The 25,503-nt window shown below is 42.8% G+C and overlaps 10 protein-coding genes across 10 annotated transcripts; 6 read left to right on the top strand and 4 right to left on the bottom strand.

The window, feature by feature from the left end:
- Positions 1-12: 12 nt before the first annotated feature.
- BDB00DRAFT_873745 (uncharacterized protein) lies at positions 13-483 on the top strand (the record flags this gene model as incomplete). Its single annotated transcript, XM_053127134.1, has 1 exon — positions 13-483. The coding sequence occupies one exon, from the start codon at positions 13-15 to the stop codon at positions 481-483; it is 471 nt and encodes a 156-aa protein (XP_052978371.1).
- A 7,748-nt stretch (positions 484-8,231) lies between these two features.
- BDB00DRAFT_742578 (uncharacterized protein) lies at positions 8,232-8,561 on the top strand (the record flags this gene model as incomplete). Its single annotated transcript, XM_053118477.1, has 2 exons — positions 8,232-8,285; positions 8,370-8,561. Coding segments are annotated over 2 exons (246 nt in total), but the record flags the coding sequence as incomplete, so codon positions are not given.
- A 638-nt stretch (positions 8,562-9,199) lies between these two features.
- BDB00DRAFT_830222 (major facilitator superfamily domain-containing protein) lies at positions 9,200-11,818 on the top strand. The gene is made up of 7 exons (XM_053124013.1): positions 9,200-9,693; positions 9,799-9,882; positions 9,998-10,062; positions 10,238-10,476; positions 10,557-11,012; positions 11,086-11,380; positions 11,466-11,818. Exons 1-7 carry the CDS (start codon positions 9,596-9,598, stop codon positions 11,786-11,788), a joined length of 1,560 nt encoding a protein of 519 aa, XP_052978369.1. The 5' UTR covers positions 9,200-9,595; the 3' UTR covers positions 11,789-11,818.
- Positions 11,819-11,820: 2 nt separating this feature from the next.
- On the bottom strand, positions 11,821-14,945 carry BDB00DRAFT_939896 (uncharacterized protein). Its single transcript, XM_053129331.1, has 4 exons — positions 14,468-14,945; positions 14,305-14,389; positions 12,079-14,244; positions 11,821-11,978 (listed from the first exon to the last, which is right to left on the bottom strand). Exons 1-4 carry the CDS (start codon positions 14,770-14,772, stop codon positions 11,883-11,885), a joined length of 2,652 nt encoding a protein of 883 aa, XP_052978368.1. The 5' UTR covers positions 14,773-14,945; the 3' UTR covers positions 11,821-11,882.
- Positions 14,946-15,416: 471 nt separating this feature from the next.
- Positions 15,417-17,875, bottom strand: BDB00DRAFT_830212 (alkaline-phosphatase-like protein). The gene is made up of 7 exons (XM_053124012.1): positions 17,427-17,875; positions 17,090-17,333; positions 16,951-16,994; positions 16,724-16,882; positions 16,381-16,623; positions 16,225-16,320; positions 15,417-16,101 (listed from the first exon to the last, which is right to left on the bottom strand). Exons 1-7 carry the CDS (start codon positions 17,679-17,681, stop codon positions 15,523-15,525), a joined length of 1,620 nt encoding a protein of 539 aa, XP_052978367.1. The 5' UTR covers positions 17,682-17,875; the 3' UTR covers positions 15,417-15,522.
- Positions 17,876-19,161, top strand: BDB00DRAFT_830207 (uncharacterized protein). The gene is made up of 4 exons (XM_053124011.1): positions 17,876-18,043; positions 18,127-18,310; positions 18,413-18,477; positions 18,566-19,161. The coding sequence occupies exons 1-4, from the start codon at positions 17,993-17,995 to the stop codon at positions 18,662-18,664; spliced, it is 399 nt and encodes a 132-aa protein (XP_052978365.1). The 5' UTR covers positions 17,876-17,992; the 3' UTR covers positions 18,665-19,161.
- On the bottom strand, positions 18,707-19,078 carry BDB00DRAFT_766072 (uncharacterized protein; the record flags this gene model as incomplete). The annotated part of the gene is made up of 1 exon (XM_053119563.1): positions 18,707-19,078. The coding sequence occupies one exon, from the start codon at positions 19,076-19,078 to the stop codon at positions 18,707-18,709; it is 372 nt and encodes a 123-aa protein (XP_052978366.1).
- A 475-nt stretch (positions 19,162-19,636) lies between the features above and the next one.
- On the top strand, positions 19,637-21,850 carry BDB00DRAFT_911768 (aspartic peptidase domain-containing protein; the record flags this gene model as incomplete). The annotated part of the gene is made up of 5 exons (XM_053128670.1): positions 19,637-20,032; positions 20,109-20,128; positions 20,222-20,520; positions 20,630-20,680; positions 20,805-21,850. The coding sequence occupies 5 exons, from the start codon at positions 19,637-19,639 to the stop codon at positions 21,509-21,511; spliced, it is 1,473 nt and encodes a 490-aa protein (XP_052978364.1). The 3' UTR covers positions 21,512-21,850.
- BDB00DRAFT_789056 (TatD family) lies at positions 21,612-22,647 on the top strand (the record flags this gene model as incomplete). Its single annotated transcript, XM_053120850.1, has 2 exons — positions 21,612-21,792; positions 21,872-22,647. The coding sequence occupies 2 exons, from the start codon at positions 21,612-21,614 to the stop codon at positions 22,645-22,647; spliced, it is 957 nt and encodes a 318-aa protein (XP_052978363.1).
- Positions 22,648-22,663: 16 nt separating this feature from the next.
- BDB00DRAFT_830203 (uncharacterized protein) lies at positions 22,664-24,660 on the bottom strand. Its single transcript, XM_053124010.1, has 4 exons — positions 24,214-24,660; positions 23,953-24,082; positions 22,861-23,748; positions 22,664-22,772 (listed from the first exon to the last, which is right to left on the bottom strand). The coding sequence occupies exons 1-4, from the start codon at positions 24,551-24,553 to the stop codon at positions 22,739-22,741; spliced, it is 1,392 nt and encodes a 463-aa protein (XP_052978362.1). The 5' UTR covers positions 24,554-24,660; the 3' UTR covers positions 22,664-22,738.
- Positions 24,661-25,503: the final 843 nt, after the last annotated feature.

Below are 25,503 nucleotides of genomic sequence, written 5' to 3'. Positions count from 1 at the left end.
TCACAAAAGAAGATGATCGTCAGCTTACTTGATACACCGATTCCTTACGTTTCAGTACCTGGTCTTCAGCCGCAGTCAACACTGGATGCGATGAAGGACGTCAGATCTAGAATACGTTGTAGTAATGTACCAAACACCATCACCGGATTTGCTGTCGAGGTTACTGATGCTTTGTCACCGATCACGTCAGAGGTCTCGGACAATGTTTATACTGATTTCTCGAAACCAGTATATAAGAACAAAAATGACATCATGCATATTTACCCATCGACTCCAATATACAATCGCGATATCCAACCAGCCACATTGTCTGTTGTCTCCTTTGAGAGATTCGTGGACAAATTACTTGACATAAATCAGCAACTACCATCATCATCATCACCATCACCAGCACCACCGCCAACTGCTCCTCCTCCGCAGCAACAACAACTCCGGTTCATCGCATGCTACTTTCAAGCAGCATTTTTTACACCACGACTGTAGCTAGCACTGGCAGCTCTATTTCTACGCTATATAGAACTTTTTCTGTCGCTATGATCTCTGGCATAAGTAAAATTTTATGTATTCCCATTTTGCATCTGCGCTATTTCTTGCTTGTATACAGCATAACTATGCCCCTCTCCTTCAACGATTCATTTTTAAGCGTGTGTGTAGATCCCGTTTAGCACGTCAATCCGAGATATCGAAGCACTCTTTAAGAAAATTGTGTACTCAATGTACAACTTTCTACTAACAAGGACACCGCACAATGCATTCATGTATGTATCTCTTCATTTATAAACCTACTATGGTACTAAACTATACAATACAATCTTTTTTGAATGAATAGGTCATAATCGACAAATTAAGCAGACTAACACTCCTGATGTGTTTGTTGAATTAAGGTCGGAGCAAGATCATTGAAGAAATCGTTCACAATTTGAAGGAACCAAAAGTGAAAGGTCAACGAGTGTTTATAATATCAGCAGAAGTTTTCCAGAAACCCTCTTCTGCAATATACTTTCCAAGTAGCGCGGAGCGTTTATCGGTGGAGTACCATTTGCCACTTCATTCTCGATCCTCTCCTCCACCGCCCGTAACCCCTCGCGAATACGACTATCTTTTGGGTATTTGTCGAAACTTCAGGGTAATGCGTAAATCTGTCAAAAGAAGCTGACCAAATAAGAGCCGATCTCTACAGATGCTACTATTGTATCACACAGTGCTCATTGACATAGATTGAAGCAAGTATTTGCTAATGATTATCCTTGTTATTTTTATATATGAATAGCTTTGCTTCTGTGTATATTGCCCTGAACAACCTTTTGGAAAACCTTATCTTTGTAATTGTAAAGTTTACATGTTGGTATGCGCTAAAATCAGCACCGTACTGCAACGCAACCGTCTCTATGAGAATGTTTTGTTGGCAACAAGGAAGTAGAAGAAAAGAGATACAACTCTCTACAGTATACTTTCAGAATTCGATCTATCTAATATATTATTCAGTGTAGCCACATTACGATTCCAATTGATAAAGTATTATTATCAACTTGAGAAGACTTTGATGCAACGTATGATGCGTGCAGTGTTAATGTGTCTTGGATTTACAGTGCTTCAGAAAAGGCGTATTCTTGAAAGAGGCCTGTGCTTCCTCCATCCTTTAGAAGCTCTATATTTTCATGTTATATCACAAATGTGTAAATCTATTGCTTTTGATATTGTGTTTATTCGTAGCGAGTTTCGTTGTCCCGATGGTCTTACACCTTACATCAAATTGCCGCAACAGCATTGGACGATGGTTATTCGTCAGAAGATCACTTGTCGGCTGTGTGGGTACATAGTTGAAAACACCTCTTATAGCACAAACTTTATGCTAAATGTGATTACCCCCTTGTGCATTGTTTCATATCGTTAAATACCGTGATGTTACAGGTCTCTAACTATAGTTGTTTCTGTCAGTGGCAATTTATGGTCCTAAATCTTTGCTTGTGATATTATAATGTACGTGAATGTTTGTGGCAGCAATACACACTTCATCAAACAGTGCGTTTAGGTATATTGCCTTCTCTAATGATATACTGCCCCTCTGAAGAAACACAATCTCTTTTACAAAAACCAGTATAGTATTCACTACGTCCAGCATACTGTATTCAGATTATCTGAAGATGAACAGTTTGTCAATGATCAAATATCTTACATAAGGTCGTCTTGTCAAATGTATTTGATATCGAGTAGTCACACGCTACCAGTTGCTCCAAATGCTTCATTGCTGCAAACGCTTCAACACGTCACAGCCATCCGACCCTGTTCCTTGAGCGACAAGTGACAAAGAATCGACCCAATGACTTCATATGGCAAAAGTCGGACCATCCACTGGTTACGCTGATTGATCGTTTACGTAATATCTTCGTACTGTCGGACTAAATATGATTGTCGAGGATGGGGTAAACTGTTGCTGCTGGATGAAGCTTTTCTTGCAAAAAAGCAGAGCATTGCTTTGTGTGACATACAGATTCGGCCAACCTGTTTTACCATTCAGGTTGGCACGTTTACCATCGTCAGCATTTCATAGGCAGCGGCACGATGGAGTAGGATATTGGATAGATCGTATTGCAACTGTGCGATTGTTCGAGTATAAGGATTAATAGCTTGATTGTAGTTTTGTTTAACATAAGCCTGTTTGCCTCGTGGAAAAGTATTTTGCGTGGCTGTAATGTCGAGTTCTGTGACATTTAACGTTGCGTATGCATCGCCAGACCTCACTAATTTAGGTGACTGTAGAAATGCCAGTATTTCTATCTTTGAAACGATCGTTTAGAGGGCCTTATAATTATATCGCAGCACGCTTGAACAGCCGTATGATGACATGAGGCCCATTTACAGGCATATAACAAGAACGTTCCTTACCGATGAAATTCTATGACTTTACGGAAGGCCTGATTTCGGTAGAGTGGCTATTCTTAAGAATGGCTGCTTATGTTACTGCATTAAGGTAAGTAGAAATGTTTAGCTGAAACGTCTTAGTACATAGAACATCCACTCAATTCATATTGGCTCCCCTGTTATGTGATATGATTCCAAATCTATGGTCGTAAAGTGCATGGGCTAGTAAGCTAAAACGATAGACACCGCAACAAATATGTGGTGGCATCGTCAGCAGTTGCAACTTGAATCGCACAAAGTGAAAATTAAACGTAATACTTTCATGATAGGATAAGTAGAAGGGCTTTGAAGATAGACTGTGATTTTCCCATGCAGCACATGTCCGGGGAGCGACGACGAAGTCAGTAGATTCGATAAAAGCGCTCATACATATAGAAGTCGGGTTTTTTTGCTACTTGTATAGTTTAACTCTGGTATAATCGTGAAGATTATTTTGGCTCAAGGATGCAAAATACGGATTAGCACACAGCAGGATATCTCGCGCAGCAGAGTGTTCTATAATATGCATATCACTCTTGAAATGTCCGAGACGCAGCGAGTAGCTAATCATAAAATTCAATGAAAAGATAAATACATAGAGCAGACTGTAGATTAAATACGTAGACTAGTTTTAAAAAAAAAGTATTTACCGCTATAACATATCAGGTCGTCACTATATCGCCGTCCGCACCACCGGCTTTGACAATGTTCATGTCCTGAATTTACCGGAGAATGATATATGAGGGCCCAGGCATTCAGGAACAAACGATGTGTATGATATAGCGCCTAATTGAATGAAATTATATGTTCGGTTGGCGAGTAACTTGTTATAAATTTCACTCTATCATGATCCGAAAAGCGTGAGATCGCTTCTTTGCTGGCTTTGTTTGCAATCAAACCCCATGATTGACGTACTTTTTTTGCCGCTTTTTTTCCCCTTGTATTACACAAATAAAGCTGATGCAGCATGTCCTGGTCAGTTCCAACCACCAACACGTCGCATGGTTATACGTGTAGTGATGGTATGGAAGTCACGTCTTTCTTGCGAGAGAAAATATGTATGACAGCATGGGAAAAACCGAAAACAGCAAGCATCAATTAAAGAAAGAGAAAAGGCCGCAAACATCCCCAGTTTTAGTAACAATTGACTGGAGCGAGCCATTGAATCAGGAAATAATATAGCTCAACTAAGCCCGTAGTCGTGTGCCTACACTTGCATCGAACCAATGAAAAGAACTTCTTTTCAACTCGATGACGCTGATATAAATCATTTCCGAAAGAGGGACCGATTGGTCTGGAAAGAAGAAAACCCGTATCGACGTTAATAAATCTGTAATCTGTAGAAGGATATAATGATCAGAAATACACGCCTGGAAAAAAAAAGGTTGAACCAACCAGAATGAGCCCGATGATCAGGAACACTTTTGGCATGTCATTCCAATAATGAAGAAAAATAGTCGCATGAGCAAATCTAGCGGCGAAGCGGGCTTTTTTTACTAGCACTCTATTTGTCACCCGGGAATAAGGACAGAAGAACGTCGCCATTTTCTCGTGCATAACTCATTGTTTTCGTGACCATGTTCCCTTTTTGCTCATAAACACTATCGATAAGATTTATAATTCTTTCATTCTGGAGAGATAATGCATCTCCATCAATGCAAGGGGTAGTAGGTTGGTTTGGGAGGGAGGGAAAAAGAGAGAGAAGGAGAGCAATTTTTGCGTTGGGTTAGTTGTGTTTAGGATCACCCATATCGACAAGGCGCTCCTAGAGAATATTTTGGTCCTTTCGTGGTGCGTTGGCGATATCCAAGTATGCGATGATGATCATCCCCTTCCTTCCCTTCTACGTGTATAATGTGTAATAGCACAATGCTACACACGACATGTAATCCAATGAGCACTCGTTCTTTATTGACAACAAAAAAGCATTTAAATATTTGGTCATAACCAAAAAAAGCGGTGTATCATGATAAAGTAACAACAGTGCTCGTTCCAGCTATTACAGGTCACTAAGTATGCGTGAATGTGCGAAAGAAAGGGCTATGTATGTACTGCATTGTTTTTAATCTGCTCGGATCAGCGTCATGATACAACAATTCTGCATTGGCGCGTCAGACGAACCAGTAAAATGATTGCATGATTGGAACCAAACACTCTCATTCTAAATTGCAACATACAACAACAATTATACTCTTGTGCGCGCAAACTTTGTTGCAAGGGCCGCATATGCTGTTCCGATATCAGTCTGCTCCCTCATTTTTTTCTCTTACCCATCCCCTATTCCAACCACTTGATTTAATACATTTAGCTAGTATACTCGCTGACTCTCTTTAGCGACTTTTTTAAATTAACCCTGTGATAAAACCGAGCTAGTAGTTAGCAAAGAAGTGTATTATGCAGCAGTGTTTGGATAATTTATGATAGCACTAGCACAAAGTAGAAAATAGGAGGGGTAAAAAGATTTCAATTGACAGCTTTTTCGTGGAAGGTTTCAATTTCAATAGCACAAGGGGATACGGGCTTCGTGGTACACGCTAACATATTATAGAAAGGGGTGATGTATAGATATGGAGCTTGATAAATTTAGCCTCATTCTTTCTTTCTTTCTTGTGGTCGATCCCTAACAGGATGCTTTGCATTATTGCTTGTGGTACCTCAAAATGGTATTATCTATCTCTTGTCCCTTTCCCGTTTGTTTTTTAACAAAAAAAGTCATACAATGTTAGTGTGTGAAACGACGATATTAAGGAGAAGGGAAATAGTGTGTGCTTGTGTTTTCTTGTTGTAATGTTGTAGTAGTACGACTTTGTTAATACATATACTTAAACGCTTATGATTTTTTTCCTGACGACCATTATGCAGCAGCAACCTTATTCTTGCTTTTGTTGTGATAAAGGCGATGGTACCGTAGCCATACTTCCCAATTAATAATGTCCATCAGCAAAGGTAGATTTCTCTCCTCTCTAGATGCTCCTGGTGCCTTTGCGACATGCACAGGTACGTATAGGGTGGTTCTCGCATTCAACAGTCATTCCTATGATAGGCGCTTCATAAGGTTTGGGTAATAAGGTTTGTTGCTGCTGTTGACACTGTTACAGTAGGAGAAAGAAGATAGGCAACACTTATAGTCGTTGATGATGGTATGGGAAGGAGATGTGTCCGGAGGTAAGAGGATTACACGAAAAACTAAAATATATCTCTCTCGTGAGTCCGTTAAACCTCTTTTTAGACAAGATGTGGGACCTGATTGCAACAAAAAACTTGAATTGCATCATCGTCATCATCATGGTCAGGATACTTTTTTTTGTTAAAGTAGGTTGGCGTGGGGAAAGGTGTCATGGGGGAAAACGATGCAAAGAAGAACGATGAGAATTAATCACAAGAGAATACACAAACCTATGGTTTGCGTGTTTCAGACTGTTTTGTTACACAAATCCCACCGGTCGATGGATAGGAAGCTGAAGCGTAATACTGTATCGAGAAAGAGAAGAAGGGGTGTTTAAGTGATAAGTGCACAGGCTGCCTGAATTGGCTGTTTTGCTTGTATACTTTGGCACAGAGCATCCAGAGCAAGGGGAAGCGAGAATAAGGTACTCGGTGTACCCAGACCCTTGTGTATAGTAATAGACAGCTTCCCAATGTACTGGTTCGTAGCTACGTTCTGAACTAAAATAGTTGGACACCAGCGGCAGCGGTAGCAGCATAAGACAGGATTACGGCAGCAAGAGCAAAAGCTGCAGTCCGTGCACAACAGCAAAACAAATGGTTCCTTTACATAAAACCAAATAAAGTAGTAGTTTTAAGGGTACCCTCAGCACAACACAAACAAATTGTGATTTTGATCGTATCACTTTCATATTCTGCCTAGTATTTATATGTGTTGCCTTAGAGGAGCAAACAAAATAAGTAACATTGAAAGATTGCAATGGGCATTTCTACACATAACTTAAACGTAACCCTGATGAAGCAATGATGATGGTAAATAACAATGCATCGTACAAGATCTACCCAGAGAACTTTGTTATAGGTTCCTGCAAGTCTTCCTACTATTCCCAGGTGCTAATCATCCGTACTAACAGACGAAAGGAAGCAGTATTAGTGATATCCAGAAAAAGATAAATAAAAAAAAGATAAGGAGAGGACGAAGCTAGATGATGATAGCAAACAATTATTGTGACATGAGCCTGTCTCCCTCCTAGAAGCTCACGCTTCCTCATTTCTGTGCCCGTGACAAGAACACACGGCAAAGGACCATTCGATGAAATCTAAAATAGTTGATTTATGAAATGGGGGTCAGTCACGCCTTCTGTTTTTGTGTGTCCAATATGTGATAACAAGTACATAGCAGCTGTGGCTATCTTGATAGAGAATAATACGTCTTGTAGCTGCTAGTATAACGTGCCTTAGCTGAACATCACCGCCAACAACGGACATCATTCAACTTCGTCATCCGCTCGGCCCTTGGCAAAAGGGCAAAGCGCGTAGTACAAGTATTCCATGTGCGTAGCCCGGTATAGCGTTCCCCGGACTATTCTTACGTGTACCACTGTCTGCACAAGCCTCTTTCTCTGTTCTTATGGTAATAATGCCTCACTCACACTCTCTTTGTCCCCCATCCCCCAAAGTTGTATTTTGCGGTCTCTCCCAAATTTAATAACGAACGGGCTTTGCGTGATAAAAGCAAATTCGCCCAACCAATCAGAAACGATCCACTTTAACTCCTTATCAAAAATATGATGCGGAAACGCACCCCCAGTCAAGCACTGCGCATCCTATAAAAGGGAATGAAGCCGTGGGGAAGAACATACACAGGGAGAGAGCGAGAAAAAAAGTGGGGGTTCGGATACCTTGCAGAGCCGATATGGGAATTTTTTTTTAGTTGGTTACCCACATCCATGACGAACGCAGCACAACAGCAGCACACGCTTCGCAGCAGCAGCAGCAGCAGCAGCACCATCACCACCACCACGACCAATAACCACACAGAGGGAGGGCGTATTATTTCTTCCTTTGGGTTCTGATGTCGGTCTTGATAAGTGACGACATACACTCACTCCCACACAATTCGACACTCGCTTGCTCACACTCACACACACACACAGAGTGCACCTATGAAGGACACCGCACCGCACCACACCACACACACACAAACTAAAGAAGAAAAAAAGTCGCACTCGCCGACAATTTAAAAACCCAACGATTCCTCTTTCTTCTTTCCTCATCAATCCATCTCCTCCTCACCTCTCTCTCGCTCTCTTAAACATCATCACTTTTTACTATTTCTTTTTGACTCATAATAAAGTAAACCTCTTTGCTTATTGCATGGCTCCATGAGCGATCTCAACTGGTGCACGTACTGTGACAATGCGGTTAATCCGTACTCTGTAAGTTCCCTTCTTTTTAATTCTTCAACCGAGAGTGTAATAAGCAGTGCCAAGTTTTACTAAGTGATATTTTGTTGTAATTAGGATTCGCTTTACTGCAGCGAGCAATGCTTAAGAGCCGATGCTTTGCGTAACCATCCATTGCTTGGCTACGATTGGCACGAATTCGAGGACTTCCCAAGACCTCACCCTTCATCACATCATGCATCCACATCTTCCTCAGCATCCTCGGTATCATCCACCACTCCAGCACTTTTACAAGCATCTTCATCATCAGCATATTCTTTATCATCTTCATCTTCATCAGCAGCAACATCATCATCATCTTCGTGCCATCACAGCAGAAACAATGCTTCTTCATCGATCCACACTTCTCCTTCTACCTCATCGCCTGCCCTGACTGCAACGTCAACATCTACTGGCAGTGCAAGTAGCTCGCTGCGATCCGTCAGCCTGTCCATCACTCCACCGAGCACGACTACCATGACGACCGCCATGACAACCACCATGACAACCACCATCAACACCATGAAAAAGCCCTGTATTACAACAGCAGCGACTACTACTACTACTACATCCCTATACCACTAACATCTTTACCCGAGCTGCGCTTGACAAAAACCTACACTCTATCCATTCCATAAAAAAATTCCGCTCACATACCAGTTTTTAGTAGTCTCTCCCAAAACACCCAAAACAAAGCAGAACAAAAAAAATCCCAGCATATCATCCTTTCAAAAGACAAAAATTAACAAGCATCTTCCGTGTATTTTGCTCCCTCTATCTTCTCTCTCTTTCTCTATTGTAAATGATTTCCACTATATACCATTTGAACAACAAGAACAAAAATATTCATTCCATCAGTTTGCTGAGCTTCAAAAAGAAGCTTGTTATTACCGATTTCTGTGGTTACCCTCAATTGCGACATCAGGCCGCAATATTTGCCTTGTTGTCATCACTCGCTCTTTTTTCTCTCTCTCTCTCTCTGTGTGTGTCTGTGTATATTCTATTATATATCTAGTCCGTGCGTCCTACCATTTGCTGGAGATTGTGCTACCGTATATGTCTATCTTCCACTTGTCCAAAAGGCACAAAAGCTCACAAACATCGAGACGGATGGCGTCATTGACAGTTATCTTTTGTGAAAGTCAAAAAGTTTGATACATAAAAAAGCAACATGCAGTAGCAGTCAGGAAACGTTTTATATTTATTGGTTTCTCTCGCGTCTTCTTCCTTTTTTTCTCGCATCCCCTTTTTTATACTTGATCCTTTTCCCGGGTTTAGTTTACGCTTTCACATCAAAAGAAAGAATGTCACTAGAAACGCAACCGTTGCTTCTGAAGCCGGATGAGGTGTATCGCGATCGGTTAAAGGAAGGTGGAATTAGCCTTGGACTGCTGACGTTTTGGTAGGTATCATGACTGCGCATTCTATTGTGACTAAGGCGGGACAACAACAGCAGCAGTGAAAGTACATAGTAGTGGGAGTTTCTCATATCTGTATGCATTTGCAGTCTTTGTACGGGGTCGATTCTAGCGGCAGCTGATAACTCGATTGTCTATACCATTTTCACCGAGATTGGCACCGAATTTAAAAGGTACAGATCGAAAGCATCCTCATCCCCTCCTGATAAAATGTGTATACTGATTGCTGTTGTGATATGCCTTTTACTAATGAAATGACACGTTTTTATAATCATCTGTTATATTTAGCTCTAATCTGACTGCGTGGATATTGACTTCATATTTACTCAGCTCATCCGCCTTGCAGCCTTTATGCAAGTTCTTTTTTTTTTCCAGAGAAAAAAAAGGGGAAGATAGGGAAAGAAAAGGGGGAGAGTCGGGAGGAGGGCAGTATTAGATTCGGGAAAAGAATCGTCGATAGTAACATGGAAGAGAAACGATGTCCGAAACAAAAATACTGTTCTCTGATGCTTCTTTTTCCGAATACAGATGCCAAATTATCGGATGTGTTTGGTCGTAAAACAATTCTTCTGGTCGTGAATATGTTTTTCTTTATCGGGTCAGCAGCTTGCGGCGCGTCCCAAAACATTCTGCAGCTGTCGATAGCCCGCGCCATTGCTGGTTTAGGGGGCGGGGGACTCATGTGCATGGCTTCAGTTGTCATTCACGACCTTGTCCCCATGCGTCAACGAGGAAAATACCAATCCTATGTCAACATGACTCAAACAGTAAGCACAAAGTAATTGAAGAATAGTTTTTCTACAGTGACATAGATTTAACTAATAATGATGACTACCAAAAAAAAAAGATTGGAGGGGCAGTGGGTGCACCTTTGGGTGGATGGATCAACGATACAGTAGGCTGGCGTACCTGCTTCTATCTCAACTTACCCCCTTGCTTGTTTGCCCTGTACATCTACTCCCGGCGTTTGCCTAATTACAACAACTTGACCAAAGGACGTTTGGTGGACCAAATCGATGCTATGGGCGCTGCTATTTTGCTTGTTGCCAACTCGTGCTTTGTCCTCGGTACATCTTCAGGTGGCAATACACGTAAATGGAGCGATCCATGGGTCGTGACGGTATTGGGAATCTCGGTCACTGCGTATCTCGTGTTTTTCATCAACGAGTTTACGTGGGCCAGGAACCCTTTGATGTCTTGCAAAATGGCCAAGAACCGCAATGTCTTGGGCTCATGTGCAAGCAATTTCTTCTTGTGGGGGACAGTGACGGCGATCAATTATGTACTCCCACAATTTTTGATGGTAAATGTCGATTATTGTATGCATGGAGTGCGTAGAAGATAGGGTTGGGTCGTCTAATGGTGGTTTCATATAGGGAATTCTGGGATATAGCACATCCTCTACTGGCTTTTGGGTTATGCCTCGTACTATTGCTATCGCTACTGGATGCTGGTGTGTTGGTAAATACATTGGTACTACTGGTCGCTACAAGAATTACTTGGTCATCACAATGATGCTCGATATACTCGCTGTCTTTGGCATGATCTTATGGAAACCAACCACAGATGACTTGCTATTTAAGCTCATGTGTATGCTTATGGAAGGATTCGCTATGGGTTCAGTGGCTGTTGGCACTATGGTATCGCTCGTAGCAGATATTGACCATGAAGGTAAATATACATATCGAGTTCTTTCTATACTTTTGAGCAATAAATAAGAGAAAAGAGACTAACCGATTTTTTACTAAATGTGAAGATACGGCATCGGCCACCTCCATGATTTTCCTGTTCCGTTCTACTGGTCTCGTCACTGGTGGTTCTATCGCTGCTGCGATTGTCCAGGGTAGCTTCAAATCCCTTCTGGAGCAGACTATCCACGGTCCTGACGCCAAGCAAATTATCGACTTTGTCCGAGGGTCCATTGCTGACATTGGAAAACTAAATCCGGAGATTCAGCGTATAGTAATAGATGCTCTATATCGCTCTTTGAGAAGATGTTTAGTGTACGGATTTATCATGACAGTGCTATCGTTCGTCGCAGTGGTAGCAATGAAGAACTGTTACTTGCAAAAAAAGTAAAAGAGCATGTATTAAAATATCAAAGTTTATAACCATTTCTATTGTATTATAATGTACGTTTCCAAATATAAATTTTATATATTCGTTTTAGATTCTAGAGTTGTGTTTTAAACGAATCCCAAGCTTCGTTTAATGTGCTAAAGATGGCACTAGCCAACATGCGTTGTTCAACAGTAACAGATGCTGGTAGCTAGTATGTATATATAGAGAGTGATATAAATCAGTATATCTGTCGTCAATAACAACCAACACCTTCCCATTGGAAAATACAAGACTCCACTTTTGATTACCTTATCAGGATGCACCTTGGCAATGGCTTTAATATATGTCATTTTGCATCGTTTTGGATCAATAAGTTCGCTCATTTGAGCACCACGCCATTGTGCACCTGGCCACAGCAGGGTATCCAACGTTGCCAACAGAGCACGCAAGTTGTTCTCTTTGCCTGACTTCCAGTTCTGTATCCGTGTATTCACATCGTCTGTCCGTGCCAGTCGCTCTGCATCCTCTGCTTCTTGTTGTGCTGCCTGCGCCCGCATGGCAGCTACCGCTTTGCTTTCTTCCACATTAGCCGGTTTAGATGGTCTTGGTGATGGTTTCGATGGTGATGATCGAGTCGTCGTCGCTGCTGGTGCTGCTGTACTTCCAATACCAAACAGATCATCCATTGTAGATGTTGTTGTTGACGATGACTGTTGCGGTTGCGATACTGTGGGATTCAAAGCTTTGCGACACCGGGATAAGGCTTGATTAATCTTGACATTGCCCGAACCTTCCAATTTGACCAACTCTTCATACGTCTTGATCGCGTCGTTAAACTTTTCAATGTTTTCCAGAGCATCGCCTTTACGATGCAAAGCCTTGACCAGCTGCTCGCGCCATCGGATCGTGACGCCCTCTGACTCGATGCTTTCACCACTGACAAGTGCCATCTCGATGGCAAGCTCACAGTCTTCAATACAGCGCTTGTACTCGCCAATCTTGAGCCGCGCCGCAGCACGATTGTTGCTCAGCAGGACAAGGTGATCGTGGCCCGATGGTAGTGCGCCAAGCGCTTGGCTGTACGCAGATTCGGCATCACCAAATTGACCCAGTTTGAAATGTTCATTACCTCGCTGTCGCGCTTGGTTGACACGTGCCATTACGTCTGGGGAAGCACTGACAATGGGTCGTTGTCGTTGTGGTCTATGTGGGTGAGGAACAGGTACTGCCGCTGGTTTTGCTGCTGATGATGGTGAGGGTGTGGCGCGTGGCGAAGCTCGACTCGAAGCTTGACTCGTGTTTGGCGTGGCGCGTCGTCTGGATGGCGACACATAGGTTTCCTCAGCCTCACGTTGTTGCCGAACTCGTTCCTCTTCTTGTTGTCGTTTCCGCATTTGTGCCACATACTGTCTCCGCTTTTCTTCTTGCTGTCGCTTCCATTCCATTTCTCGCTGTTTTTCTAATGCAGGATCTTCGTCGGAACTATCGTCATCGTCAACAAACTTTTCCATATATGGCTCCTGCTGCTTTGTTGACGCTCCTGTCGTTCCTGCTCCTGCATTGTGTCGGGATGCTGCTGCTGCTACTTGGTCAACTTCGTCATCCATCACATCCTCTGCCATCCATCGCGGCCGTCCATGCTCACGGTTGAGCCGCTCCAATCGTTGTTGCTCTTGCCAATCCCCAACGGCTTTTGTGACACGCTCACGTCCGGTTTTCACAAACATGCTTGCGTTCTTGTATAGGAAGCCACCCAACTCGGACGCTTGTGCTACAAGCTTTTCCTTTTGCTGTTGGAATGCGACATTTCCTGACGATGAAGATGATTCTCCCGGTTGGGATCCTTGCTGTTGCTGTCGCTGCTGCTGCTGCTGGTGATATTGTTCTTCTAATTCTATCTGTTGTTGCAATCTCTGTTTCTCGGTCATCGGAGGCTCGTGTTCTTCGTCCGCATAATCATCTTGGAATAATGCATTCCGTGCTCGTGCTGTATCGGTTATGGGTCCTCGCTGTCGCTGTCGCGGTGATGGTCTTTGTTGTTGTTGTTGTTGTTGTTGCATGACACGTGCATTATTGACCAGCAAATCTACGGCATCCTGCAAATCTCGGCCACCAGTAGCTTCCAAAGCAACTTGCGCTTGTTCCGCTTCGAATCCCATATCCACCATTTGTGCAATTAACATATCCATCGATCCTCGTCGTTTTTCTCTTGACGATAATGATGGTGATGATGCTGCGCCGTTGTTGTCGTCATCGTCAAAGTCATCACGATACCCGACAATTGGAGTAGAAGAAGAGGTAGGAGGAGGCGATGGTGACGGTGAAGGTTCTGGTTTAGGTTTGACGGCAGGCATTGACAGAATGCCCAATGGATTGTCATCATCGGTATTGAGGGATTGTTGTTGTTGCTGCTGTTGAATAACAGGTGTTGTACGTGAAGCCAAGGATTCAACATCGAACGGGTCCGCGCTTGGCTAGAATTTTATTACGTGTTAAAGCTACTATTTAATAATTTAGGACCATATAACACATACCGTTGTATTACGTGAGCTATCCAAAAGGTCGAAATTCCACTTGGATGATGCTGATGACGTGTACTCTGCATTCTTCGTTTGCTTTCTATGAAGTACAAATACGCAAGACAAAGAGCTTATTAGCATAAAAAGGTTCCTCTCTATCTATTTGCAAAACGCTTACAGTGCATTCAGTGATTGAGGCGATGATTCCTTTTTGGATTTGCTAAACGGATCGAGCATCATATCGAGCGAGCTAATGTTCTTGTTCAAAGACGAAGAAGAAGACGACGACGACATTATCGGTGGTCGTTGTTGTTGTTGTTGTGATGGTGGTGTACGAGTCACTGCTGACTGATCGTCGAAGTTGAGCAAGTCGCCGAAAGCATCAGTCTGTCTCTTTTTGCCTTGAAGATAACTCGGTTTTTGGGGTATATTCGGGGGTGGAGCCTTGTTACTAGACCAATCAAGATCGAGTAGATCGTCCATGATGAACCCTTTTTTAACGTTTTGCTCTTTAAGGTTCAAGAAAGAAAGGAAAGAGAGGAAAAAGCAAGTGAAACGGGGTTGCTACTGCTTCCTCTGTATAGTCCCCTGCACTGACTTTTGTGTGGACGTCGCCAGATGAAATCTGGCATGAAAAAAAACGCGGCAATTTTCCATGAAGCGATGAACTATGTTGTTTCTATTACTTATTAAAAAACTATTATTTCACAGATGATATGGTAGTATTTTCCGGTTCTGTCTCGAAGCTGGTTGTCGTGGGGTCAAATATGCTCAGAAAAGTTGCTTGGATGGGTTGACGCGCTCAGCATGCTTGCAATCACCGCGCACACATCTTTAATACACTCAGAAGAGGCGATAGGAGGTTACAATGCATGAGGTAAGGAATAGGCACTCTTCGTAACTGGAAGGAACTTAGACTCAATATCATTGCTGTATAATAGGGAATGACATAAGGGGAGAAAGGAAGAAATGGGTAAGCGAGAAAGTAGGCATACATCGTAGCAGGATACAAAACCAAGAAACTCGTCAACAGTGGTAGCGTTGCTGGCCAGGTAAGTACCTGACACAGCGGTTTAATTTATTGAGCCCATGGGTCACCGCTGTTATCCAAATATGCACATACATGTGCCCACTTATGTTGCCATTCTTTAAGTTCTGCACAGTAATGTTATATGTATGTAATATGTGTTTGATCACGTGCATCATTTTTCTATATCTGTTTTATTGTGATCATTATTTTTGCACAAACATGCCATGCAAGGTACCATTATTTGGCGCCTCATTCAAATGCAGCAGTTGTGTCAAAAAACCATACACTTCTACATTAAAGAAGGGTGCAACGACGGTTCCAGGCTGTGGATACAATTGTTCGACCCTGGGTCCTTTAGCCATGAAAATGGCACGCATTTCTGGCGCCATATTGTCATAGCCGTGGATCCCGCGTGGACGATAGTCTTTTCCGGAATGAATGTCATAGTCACTGTGTGAAATGATGGCATATCCTACGTCAGGAATCGTCACGATAGGAGCAATTCTGTCGTTTTCACTGTAATGGAACCTTTCAGGTACATTTTCACGCAGGTAGACCTGGAAATGTGCGCCATCCTCTACTTGCTGTTTTTGTTGGGTATAATTGTAGAGTTCCTCGTAGATTTGTTGCACGCTTCCCTCCGGCGCATCATCTTTTGGTCGGAGGCTTAATAATGGCCATGCCTCACGCACGCGCAGGAATGACAATGATTCTTTGGATAGTATGTCCTCGTACAATATCAATCGCGACTTGTCTGTTTGTGCCATGCCATGATCGCTTACCTAGGATACAGCATCATATTGACATGGTGAGAAGGAGAGGGGTTTGGAGTTGGAGTTAGACCCTATCTCTTCTATGTTAAGTAGCACCATCCATTAGAATAGTAGTGATAAAAAGAGTCTTACAATTACGACGTGAACATGCTCATGTAAATTGCGTGCTTCAAGTCCTTGCAGTAGATGCCCAACTGCATCATCCATTTTGCTTAACACACTATTCAACTACTCGAAATTGTGCTTGTTAGCCTGTAATGTCTTTTTTTATAACCTTTTTTGAGTTACCTGTTTGCCTTCAGGGCCACCTCCATGTCCCTTCTGATCAACCTGGGGTACATAGATTGATATCATCTGCGGACGTTCTTCGAACGGCAAATCAAACCATTCTAATGCAATGTCCATTTTTTGTTGTGCGGTAACCTCGCGATCATAGTCGACAAGGTAATCTGGCATCGTACTTGGCACAGGAGAACCAGGCCACATGATCACTGCAGACTTGCGTCCTTGTCTGCTGCTGGTAGCCCAAATCTAAAGTTTATTCGACAACCATAACTTTGTCAGACTCTTTATCTTTTATTTTCCTTGTATATACAAAGCGAAGAATACGAAAGGCAGTTAAGAAACTTACAGGCTCTCCTGACCACCATTCTGACCGTGAACTGATCTCCGGCTTCTTGTGGATAAACATCTTGCCCATTGCTGGATCGTAGAACTCGTTACCTACGATACCATGCGACTCTGGATAGAGACCGGTAGCCAAAGTCCAATGATTTGGAAAGGTAATAGACTAGAAACGAGCACGGCACTACGTTAGTATATCTTCTTTACCAGACTGCCAATTGAAAGAGGACGTACCGGGAATGAAGGATTCATATATTCAGCGCTCACACCTTCCGAAGCTTTTGTATTGCTCATGAAACAAAGATTAGCACAGTGACCACATAAAAGGCTTTAAAACACCAAGTGTCCTCTTGAAGGGGTGGATTTCACTTACCAAACTTTGCCAAGTTCGGGGTAACGCCGCGTTCTAGATAATCATTTCGAAACCCATCAAGCGAGATATAAACGACTGTCGGAGCAAACTGGTGTGTGCCGTTATTGTAGAGTCGTTGTGCTGGAGCATGCATATTGTGCATTTCTTTGCTGTGCGCATACATCATCAATACTAGTTTAAATATGATGAACGAAAACCCAACGGCAGCGGCAACTGCAACGTATCGCCATATATACCACCGATTCTATAAATTCCCAATGGTTGGTCCGTGAGAATTTGGTTGGTATTCTTGTCGATATTAGCAATATATAAATATTGACAGATTAATGGTTTTTACGTTTTTGAGCCGTTGTATCCGAGCTTCGTGATCTTCGTCGTCGTAGCATTCTTCTTCGGAATCGAAATCTTCTTCGACATCCCAAAAACCTTTTCGTCGACTGACATGTGAATCCCGTCTCGGCTGTTCCTGGTCATTATCATAATGACCGCCTTGGCTCAGTAAACGTTGTTCCTCTTCCTGTTGATCGTATTGCATGTTGCGCGGGTTGCGTTGTGATAGTGATTGACTTGAAGGAAACCCGAAAGGAGCCATTTACAAGGGGAGAGAGGAGAGTTTTTCTTTCCGGGAAAACGTAGGGAGAGAAAGGGAGGAGGTAGGGAGGAGTGGGTGGGAGACTTAGAATGGGGCTTTTTAGGGATAACAAAAGACGCTCCAGCCCACTCACTATTACAAGTATGTGTGTTGGAGTGTTAGGTTGTTGTGCGAGTCGACTGGTTGGATTGATAGGCGTACTTCATTCTGTCCCTTCTGACTTTATATCTATTTCCGGTATTGATCTGCACACGCATGGTTGGAAAACCAGGTTTCTCTCTCTTGTGTAGCCTAAACTATCCGACCACACCATGTTGAATAAAACGCGTACCGTTCTTCATTTGCGCATTACTCAATCCACGGCATGTTTTCATTTCTACTTGCAAATTATTAATCAAGAATGAATGGATAGCTAGCTAACGACTTGAGAATAATAATAAAAAAGGTCATTCGAGTTATTGTGAATATTGATCAAGAAAAGATCGACTGGTACAATGAAAGCGAACTTCACCCACTGGTGCTTAAAGCACTGCAGCCTATCATTATGGAGCACTTGCTGAGTGATAAGCACAGCTTATCAGTTGAGAAACGTAAGAAAGAGCTTGAAGCATCTCGCGTTTTAAAACACGGTAAGTTTTTTGTCCCTCTTTATACACCTAACATCTCTATTATTCGTTTCTCTCCTTGAAATCATCGTTATCATTATGCGAATAATAAACATTGTAAAATAGCCAAGTTCCGGCTAGCGTACCGCTTCATGTCGAAAGATCATACACACGAGTCAATGATGCTACGGGTAATAATCATCATTTACAGTATACACGATGGTATTCTTCTTTATATTAATGTGGGGATGAAATTTGCGTATACGTGGTATTGCATAGGATGATGGTGATTATCGAGCAGTACAGGTCTACCCATACCACCTCAGTATATTCGTTGACGAGCCACGCACCGATCTCAGTACTTGGTTTGCTGCATGAAAGGAAGAAAAATACTATGTACATACGTTGCTACTACTCTTGTTACAGAAACACGCCTTCTTCTTGTTCTTGTTCTTGTTGCTGCTTTTGATTTTCTGGCACTACTGGTTTGGTTGGGTGCTCTTTTCGAAACGCATCCACGTTGCTTCCAACTTCATATGCTGCTGCTTCTCCAAGTCGTTCTTTGATTACACGTAGGGTCAAATCGATCCGGTTTTCATGGCGTTCCATGAGCGCTTGATTCTCCTCAATGGCTTCTGTCAAATCTCGATCTTCTCCCTTGGGATCAAATTCGCGCATGGCCTCATTGGACTTTAATAAATGGGCAATAGAGTTTTGTACTTCAGGAATTTCACTGAGAAGGGTGTCAATTGGCAGTTGTTGTAATGCTTGTTTAAGGCGAGCTAGATCCATTGCTACAGTGAGTGAGAGAGGTGTGGTGCATGCGTGTCTCCAAAAATAAAAGAGGTGCTGCTCGGGATTAGAATAAAATTGAAAGAAAAGGCCGCACATGCAATGCCATTAATTTAGTGTCATAAAAACCGCTGGTGCTGCTGCGGTGATACGATGCATACGTGCATGCGTAGTAGCAGTAGCACTAGTAGATGCAGCAATCAGTATTACATCAAAATCATTTATGTGTTGAGGCTCCTGAAAATCCATATGAAATATCATTTTGTTATTACTCTCAGCCATTCTGTTTCTTGCTTGGTTTAATTTTGTATTGTTTAATCAACGTACACACAAAGAAGGAGGGAAAAAAGTACCTGTCGCTTCTTTCCAACGATTTTGAGGGGAAAGTGGATATACGCAGATTTCAGAACTAAGGATAAGGAGTGTGAGTTCAACTTTACCATATGCCAAAATAGAAAAAATATATAAGAATGGAAGTATTGTACTTATTTGTCACTTTTATTCTCATTATTCTTGTACTGCCCTTCCTTTGACATATATCTCATCATCGCCATCTAAATGAAACAGCAACTGACGACATCCGCTGCTGCTCTTGCATGCTTATTAGGTGCTGTCACCACATCAGCATCATCACCACCAACAGGCGCTGTCGTGCTGGATATGACTCGTGAACGCCCTCCTCCATCGCTGGCCGACTTTGTAAAAACCTCTGTTTTAAATCATGTCGAAGATACCTTGTCCTCGTTGCTCCCCCACAAGTGGTCGTACCGTGGTCCGCGAATGCCAGATCTGGATGGACATACGAACAGTCTTATGCAATTGGATTCAGACCTATCAACGCCATCGTCCCCAGCGCTGCCTTCGTCATCACCATCATCACCTTCGCACTCTTCTTCGAAACCAGCCATTAAGACGACGACAACATCGACTCAAATGGCAAATACCATGTGGAGTGTAAGTTTTGAAAAAACGCGAGATGATTACGACTTTTACGTAGTAGTAACCTTTTTTCTTGTCTTTATCGATTTAGTATGTCATTGAACTGGGCGTGTAAGTAGCAACTACTTTCTACTAATAAGCTAAAAGAGTAAAAGGAACTCATTGTATTTTTGCAACATACAACTATATCCTTCATATTTTCAGTGGAACGCCAGCACAAACGTTCAAAGTCATCTTTGATACTGGCTCGCCTGTCATTTGGATTCCGTCCGATGAATGCAATGATACTTCTGATTGTCCAGGGGCTACTACCACCTTTGAGACGGAGAAATCATCTACTAAGAGTATCGAAAAGGACAATATCATCATGGTCCACTATGGATCTGGTGCTGTAGAAGGCCACGTTGCACATGATACCATTTCCTTTCAAGACACTCGGATAGCTAACCAGTCGATGGGTTTAGCAACCAAAGTGGTAGATAATTTGCTTACAGATGGCATCAGTAAGTGTTTTTTTTTCTTGCTACCTACTGTATTCGATATACCATGATGCAACTACTTTTTGTGTTTACTAATTCGTTGTTCTTTGTTGTTTATTGTTGTTATACTTAGACGGCATTGTTGGGTTTGCACCCAATCGAGGCACATCCGAGTTCAATACAAGTAAGATTCTCTCTTGATCTTATTATAAAGTGCTATTAATGAAATAATCAATAACGACAATAACGAAAGATAAAAATACATTTGCTTATTGAATCATCAATTTTGATTGTGCGATTGAAATTAGAACATGAGACACTACTTACACCTATGGACAATTTGGTCAAGCAAAAAGCTGTTGAGCGTAACATGTTTAGCGTGTACTTTCAGCCGCTTCGGGACCATAAGGATATCAGTACCGTAGGAGGCAAACTGGCGCTAGGTGGATTACTTCCTGAGGACACCTACCAAGGCGAAATCCAATGGATTCCTCAAATTGTCGATGGCGATTATGCTGACTATTGGACGATTGGTTTAGAAAGCATTAGCGTGGGCGAAGCTCAAGTGAGCAGCGCCGTTTCTAAAAAGCGACGATCTCAAGCCTATGGTATTGTTGATACAGGTACCACCATGATCGTCCTCAAACCACAAATCGCAGCAAACGTGTACAAGAATATCAAGCAGGCCAAGTACAACGAAACACTCGAACTTTATACAGTTCCATGTAATTCCCTCGAGGCTTTACCCAACGTGGAATTCCATTTCGCAAACGGCGTGAAGCTGAGCCTGACACCGCAGCAATACACTGTGCCAGAATGGCAGCTCGTTTACTGGGGAGCGTCCGATTGTCCCCTATATATTGTCAGCACGACATTGGATGATGCCGAGGAAGCAGAGGAAGGCGGTTTAGACTTTATTCTTGGTCAAAAGTTCTTGGAGCATTATGTATCGATCTATGATGGTGATGACCACCGTGTAGGATTCGCACAAGCCAATCACCCAACTGTTGTATAAATAATACAAAAATAAAATTCAAGTATATAGAGTATTGTTGTTTCTTCTTTCTCGGGCTGCATTTTACGCATATTTAAACTTCCTACGTGTAAATATCAACATGGACAATAGTAAACTGTGTGATGCCCATTGCCACCCTCATGACGATGTAGAGCACCTCGACATGATTCCCAAGTTGAAAACAGGCCACATTACCATCATGGGGGTTCGTCAAGACGACTGGGATCGCGTTGCCGAGGTAACCGCGCAATGTGCCTCGGGACGTTGTATTCCCTCATTCGGTAAAGCAATGCATAATAAAAGGTTACTGTATTAACTTCAGTGGAGACAAGACTCATTGGAACAATATAAAACTATTAGGCATTCACCCATGGTTTCTTCATCGACTCATGGTCGATGACAATGCCGACCCGAAAACACATTACGATCAAGTCTTGACGGCCAAGATAGCTTCCGAAAAACAAGAAATGATCGAAGCACTCGAGCGGCCGTTTCCTCGAGAAGAATGGGTTGCTAACTTGAAACAACGACTTGCAGACCATCCACAAGCAGTTGTAGGCGAAGTCGGCTTGGATCGAGCAGCACGACTGTTGCCAGATGGAGCCATTGAATGGCATGGCGTCAAACCTACTACAGTTCAAACATCGATCGACCATCAAATGCATGTACTACGTATCCAGCTTGAAATAGCGCGCGAATTCCAGCGCGCTGTGAGCGTCCATTGTGTTCAAGCCTCCGGTCATTTATTGCAGCTTCTTCAAGAACTAGCAGTACCCAGCAAGAAAAAAGACAAATCATCATCTACTGCTCTTCCGCCACCTGTGCGACTTTGTATACATTCTTTTGTTGGCTCGGCTGGTTCCATCCCGCAGTTTCTCAATGTGAAGGGATTTAGTATCTATGTATCTTTTTCAGTAGCCATCAGTGGTCGACTCGCAAAGTCGAAATTGCAGCAGCTCATGTGCGCTATTCCGGAGGATAGACTGTTGATTGAGTCTGATCTAAACAGTCCCCAAGGGCAAGATGAGGCTATGGAAGAAATCGTAAAGGTAGTAGCAGAAGCAAGGCAGTGGTCGATTGAACAGACCATTGAACAGACGTATAGAAACTGGCAAACATTTGTTGGTATGCAATAGTAATAAACGTTTAAAATGTACGTTTTATGAATATGAGAAACCTTTGGAGAGTTGTTACTACATGTTATACCGATATTTATAAGAAAGACAATCACTTTTGTTCGCATTCCTCCTTCTTCTTAACCCTATTTATTACAAGATTAACTGGGGGTTAGTCCCGGTGATCTTATTGCTTGTACATTTGCTCATGCACATTAATACTCAGGAACTTTCCTTTGCTTGCCAGCATCAATTCGTGGTTGGATATCCTCGTCAAACCGCAATGGCTCGTCATACAACTGGACATTGCCACCACCTGGTCGATGCTTCATATTGTCCTTCGATCCGACCTTTGACTGAGCATTGTCATATGAAGCATCCTCATGAAAGACCTTTTCTGTTCCACCGCCCGGTTTATGCTTGATGTTATCCTTTGAGCCGACTTTAGATTTGGCCGTTGCGCTGTAATCGACCTTTTCTTCGAATAGCTCTACGTCACCACCACCAGGTTTATGCTTAATATTATCTTTGCTGCCAACCTTGGATTCAGCATAGTCGTAGGAAACAGCTCGGTGAAAAATCTTGTCCTGTCCTCCGCCTGGTTTATGCTTGATATTATCCTTTGATCCGACCTTAGATTTGGCGTTATTAAAAGAAACATCTTGGTGAAAAATCTTTTCTTGTCCTCCACCGGCTTTGTGCTTGATGTTATCCTTTGATCCGACTTTGGATGTGGCCGTTGCGCTGTAATCCTTCTTTTCCTCAAACAGCTGGACATTACCACCACCGGGCTTGTGTTTGATATTATCCTTGCTGCCAACCTTGGATTTAGCTGTCGCGCTAAAGTCCTTCTTCTCCTCAAAAAGTTTGACATTGCCACCGCCAGGCTTATGTTTGGCATTATCGAGCGAGCCTACTTTGGATCTAGCCTTGGAGTAGTCCTTTTTCGCGTCATACAACTTGACATTCCCGCCGCCAGGCTTGTGCTTGATATTATCTGTGCTGCCGACTTTGGATTTCGCGGTTTTGCTATAATCAATTTTCTCTTCAAACAACTCGACGTTGCCTCCGCCTGGTTTGTGTTTGGCATTGTCGAGAGATCCGATTTTGGATTTCACCTTACTGCTTTCAGACTTTTCGACCTGAGATTTTCTTTCATTCTTTTTTTCAACGATAACAACCAGTGTATTTGCATATCACACCCCCCCTCACATCCAACCACTCTGATATCAACCGCTTTCCTTTATTATGCGCAGCTTTTTCTCCACCCCAGCCATTCCAATACACTTTTCAGCACAAATGTACGAGCGAAAGAAAAAATCTAACCTGTAATCCACCCGCTTGCGACGCGTAGGTTCCGAAACGGACGATGAAGTTGAATTGGGACTTTTCACGCTGCTGTTGCGCGACAGAGATCGTGGTGATGTCACATTATAATCGTCAATGCGAGAAGTACCTGCATTTCATATATCAAGGTACCACATTAATGTCATTAAATCGCGTAAATGAAAATAGTATAAAAAACAGTTAGTGTGTGTGTAACATCTAGGCTCAGCTGTAGTAATAAGCAATCTAATTGTGTCTTACCTCCGCCTGGCTTGTGCTTAATGTTGTCTTTACTGCCAACCTTGCTTTTAATGTGGCTGTATTTAGGCAGAGGAGCCGAAAAGATGGTTGTTCCATTGCTTGAGGCACTGGTGCGACGACTCGATGCTGAAGAAGACGATGATGCGCCTCCTGAAGATGCTATGCTGCTTCGTTTCGTCGTCGTTACAGGGGAAGTTGCGGTTGTTGTCGTTGTTGCTGCTGTGGCAGAAGCTCTTTTCAGATAAGTGGTAGGGATGCGTGGGACAGGCGGTGCTGCTATCCTGCTTGCTCGTCTTGCGGCGGTGCTAGTAGTATCGGATCGTGATGCTGTAAGCGACATGGTTAAACTTGTGTGCACGCAATAGGCGCGCTTAGGCTATCGTCAAATGGCGAAAGAAAGAAAGGGCTTTTGATGTGAGCGAAAGAAAAGAGAGAGAGAAGGAAAAGGGAAAGAGCGAAACGAAAAACGAGCGTAATTTATTTTCGTGTGGTTTACATAGGGCACAGAGAGAGTTCTCGGCCATTTGCAACAATGATCTGCAGACTCCGATAATCCACAATAGGATTGGGTCACACGAAAAAGGTTATACAGCTAGAAAGATTCCTTTCGTGTACGTTGTGGGAGGGAGGACGTGTTATAGTGTCACTACTACTGGCTGATCACGATGGGTTCTTGTGGAATATTGCCTGCCCTCCGAGTAGCACGGCTATCCTTGGTAACTTTACATTATTTGAAAAAAGGCTATTCTATTTATCAGTTTTACGCTTTCCTTCCCCTAACGTGCAACCTTATCACAGATGAAAACGCGTGCTACGGCATGAATTTGGGAGGATGTGAGTAGCAAGTGTGTCATCCTCCCTACCCGTACCTTACATAGTCACACCGTCACCTTTAATGAGAACCTGCATCAAAATTGCCAACTCGGTGATGATGACCTTCATCCAACAAATACACAAAACGCTCTGGATTAAGGGGGAGAGGATGCGAGCTTGGATCAGCGTTTCATGTGGCGTCAACACATTTCGTAACGATCACATCCCTGATTATATCCTCACAACAACAATAACAACAACAACCGACCAGTTATGCTATTTTTGTTGATATCTATTCACGCCCCCGTCTCCCTCAATCTGAAAGTGAATATGCTGAGGAGAGATACAACATCATGAAAGAACGGATTGGCCGGTAGAAAACACCATGTATGCAGACATATACTGTAATGCAAGTCTATGTTTCTTGCCATTACTGTGATGTGCGCAATTTGTATATACCGTACATGCCAAGGCTGC

The sequence above is a fragment of the Zychaea mexicana genome (assembly GCF_025766255.1).
Source record: "Zychaea mexicana strain RSA 1403 chromosome Unknown BDB00scaffold_51, whole genome shotgun sequence".
NCBI classification, from domain to species: domain Eukaryota; kingdom Fungi; phylum Mucoromycota; class Mucoromycetes; order Mucorales; family Lichtheimiaceae; genus Zychaea; species Zychaea mexicana.
The sequence above is the reverse complement of the archived record's forward strand: the minus strand, read 5'-3'. Positions and strand labels throughout refer to the sequence as shown.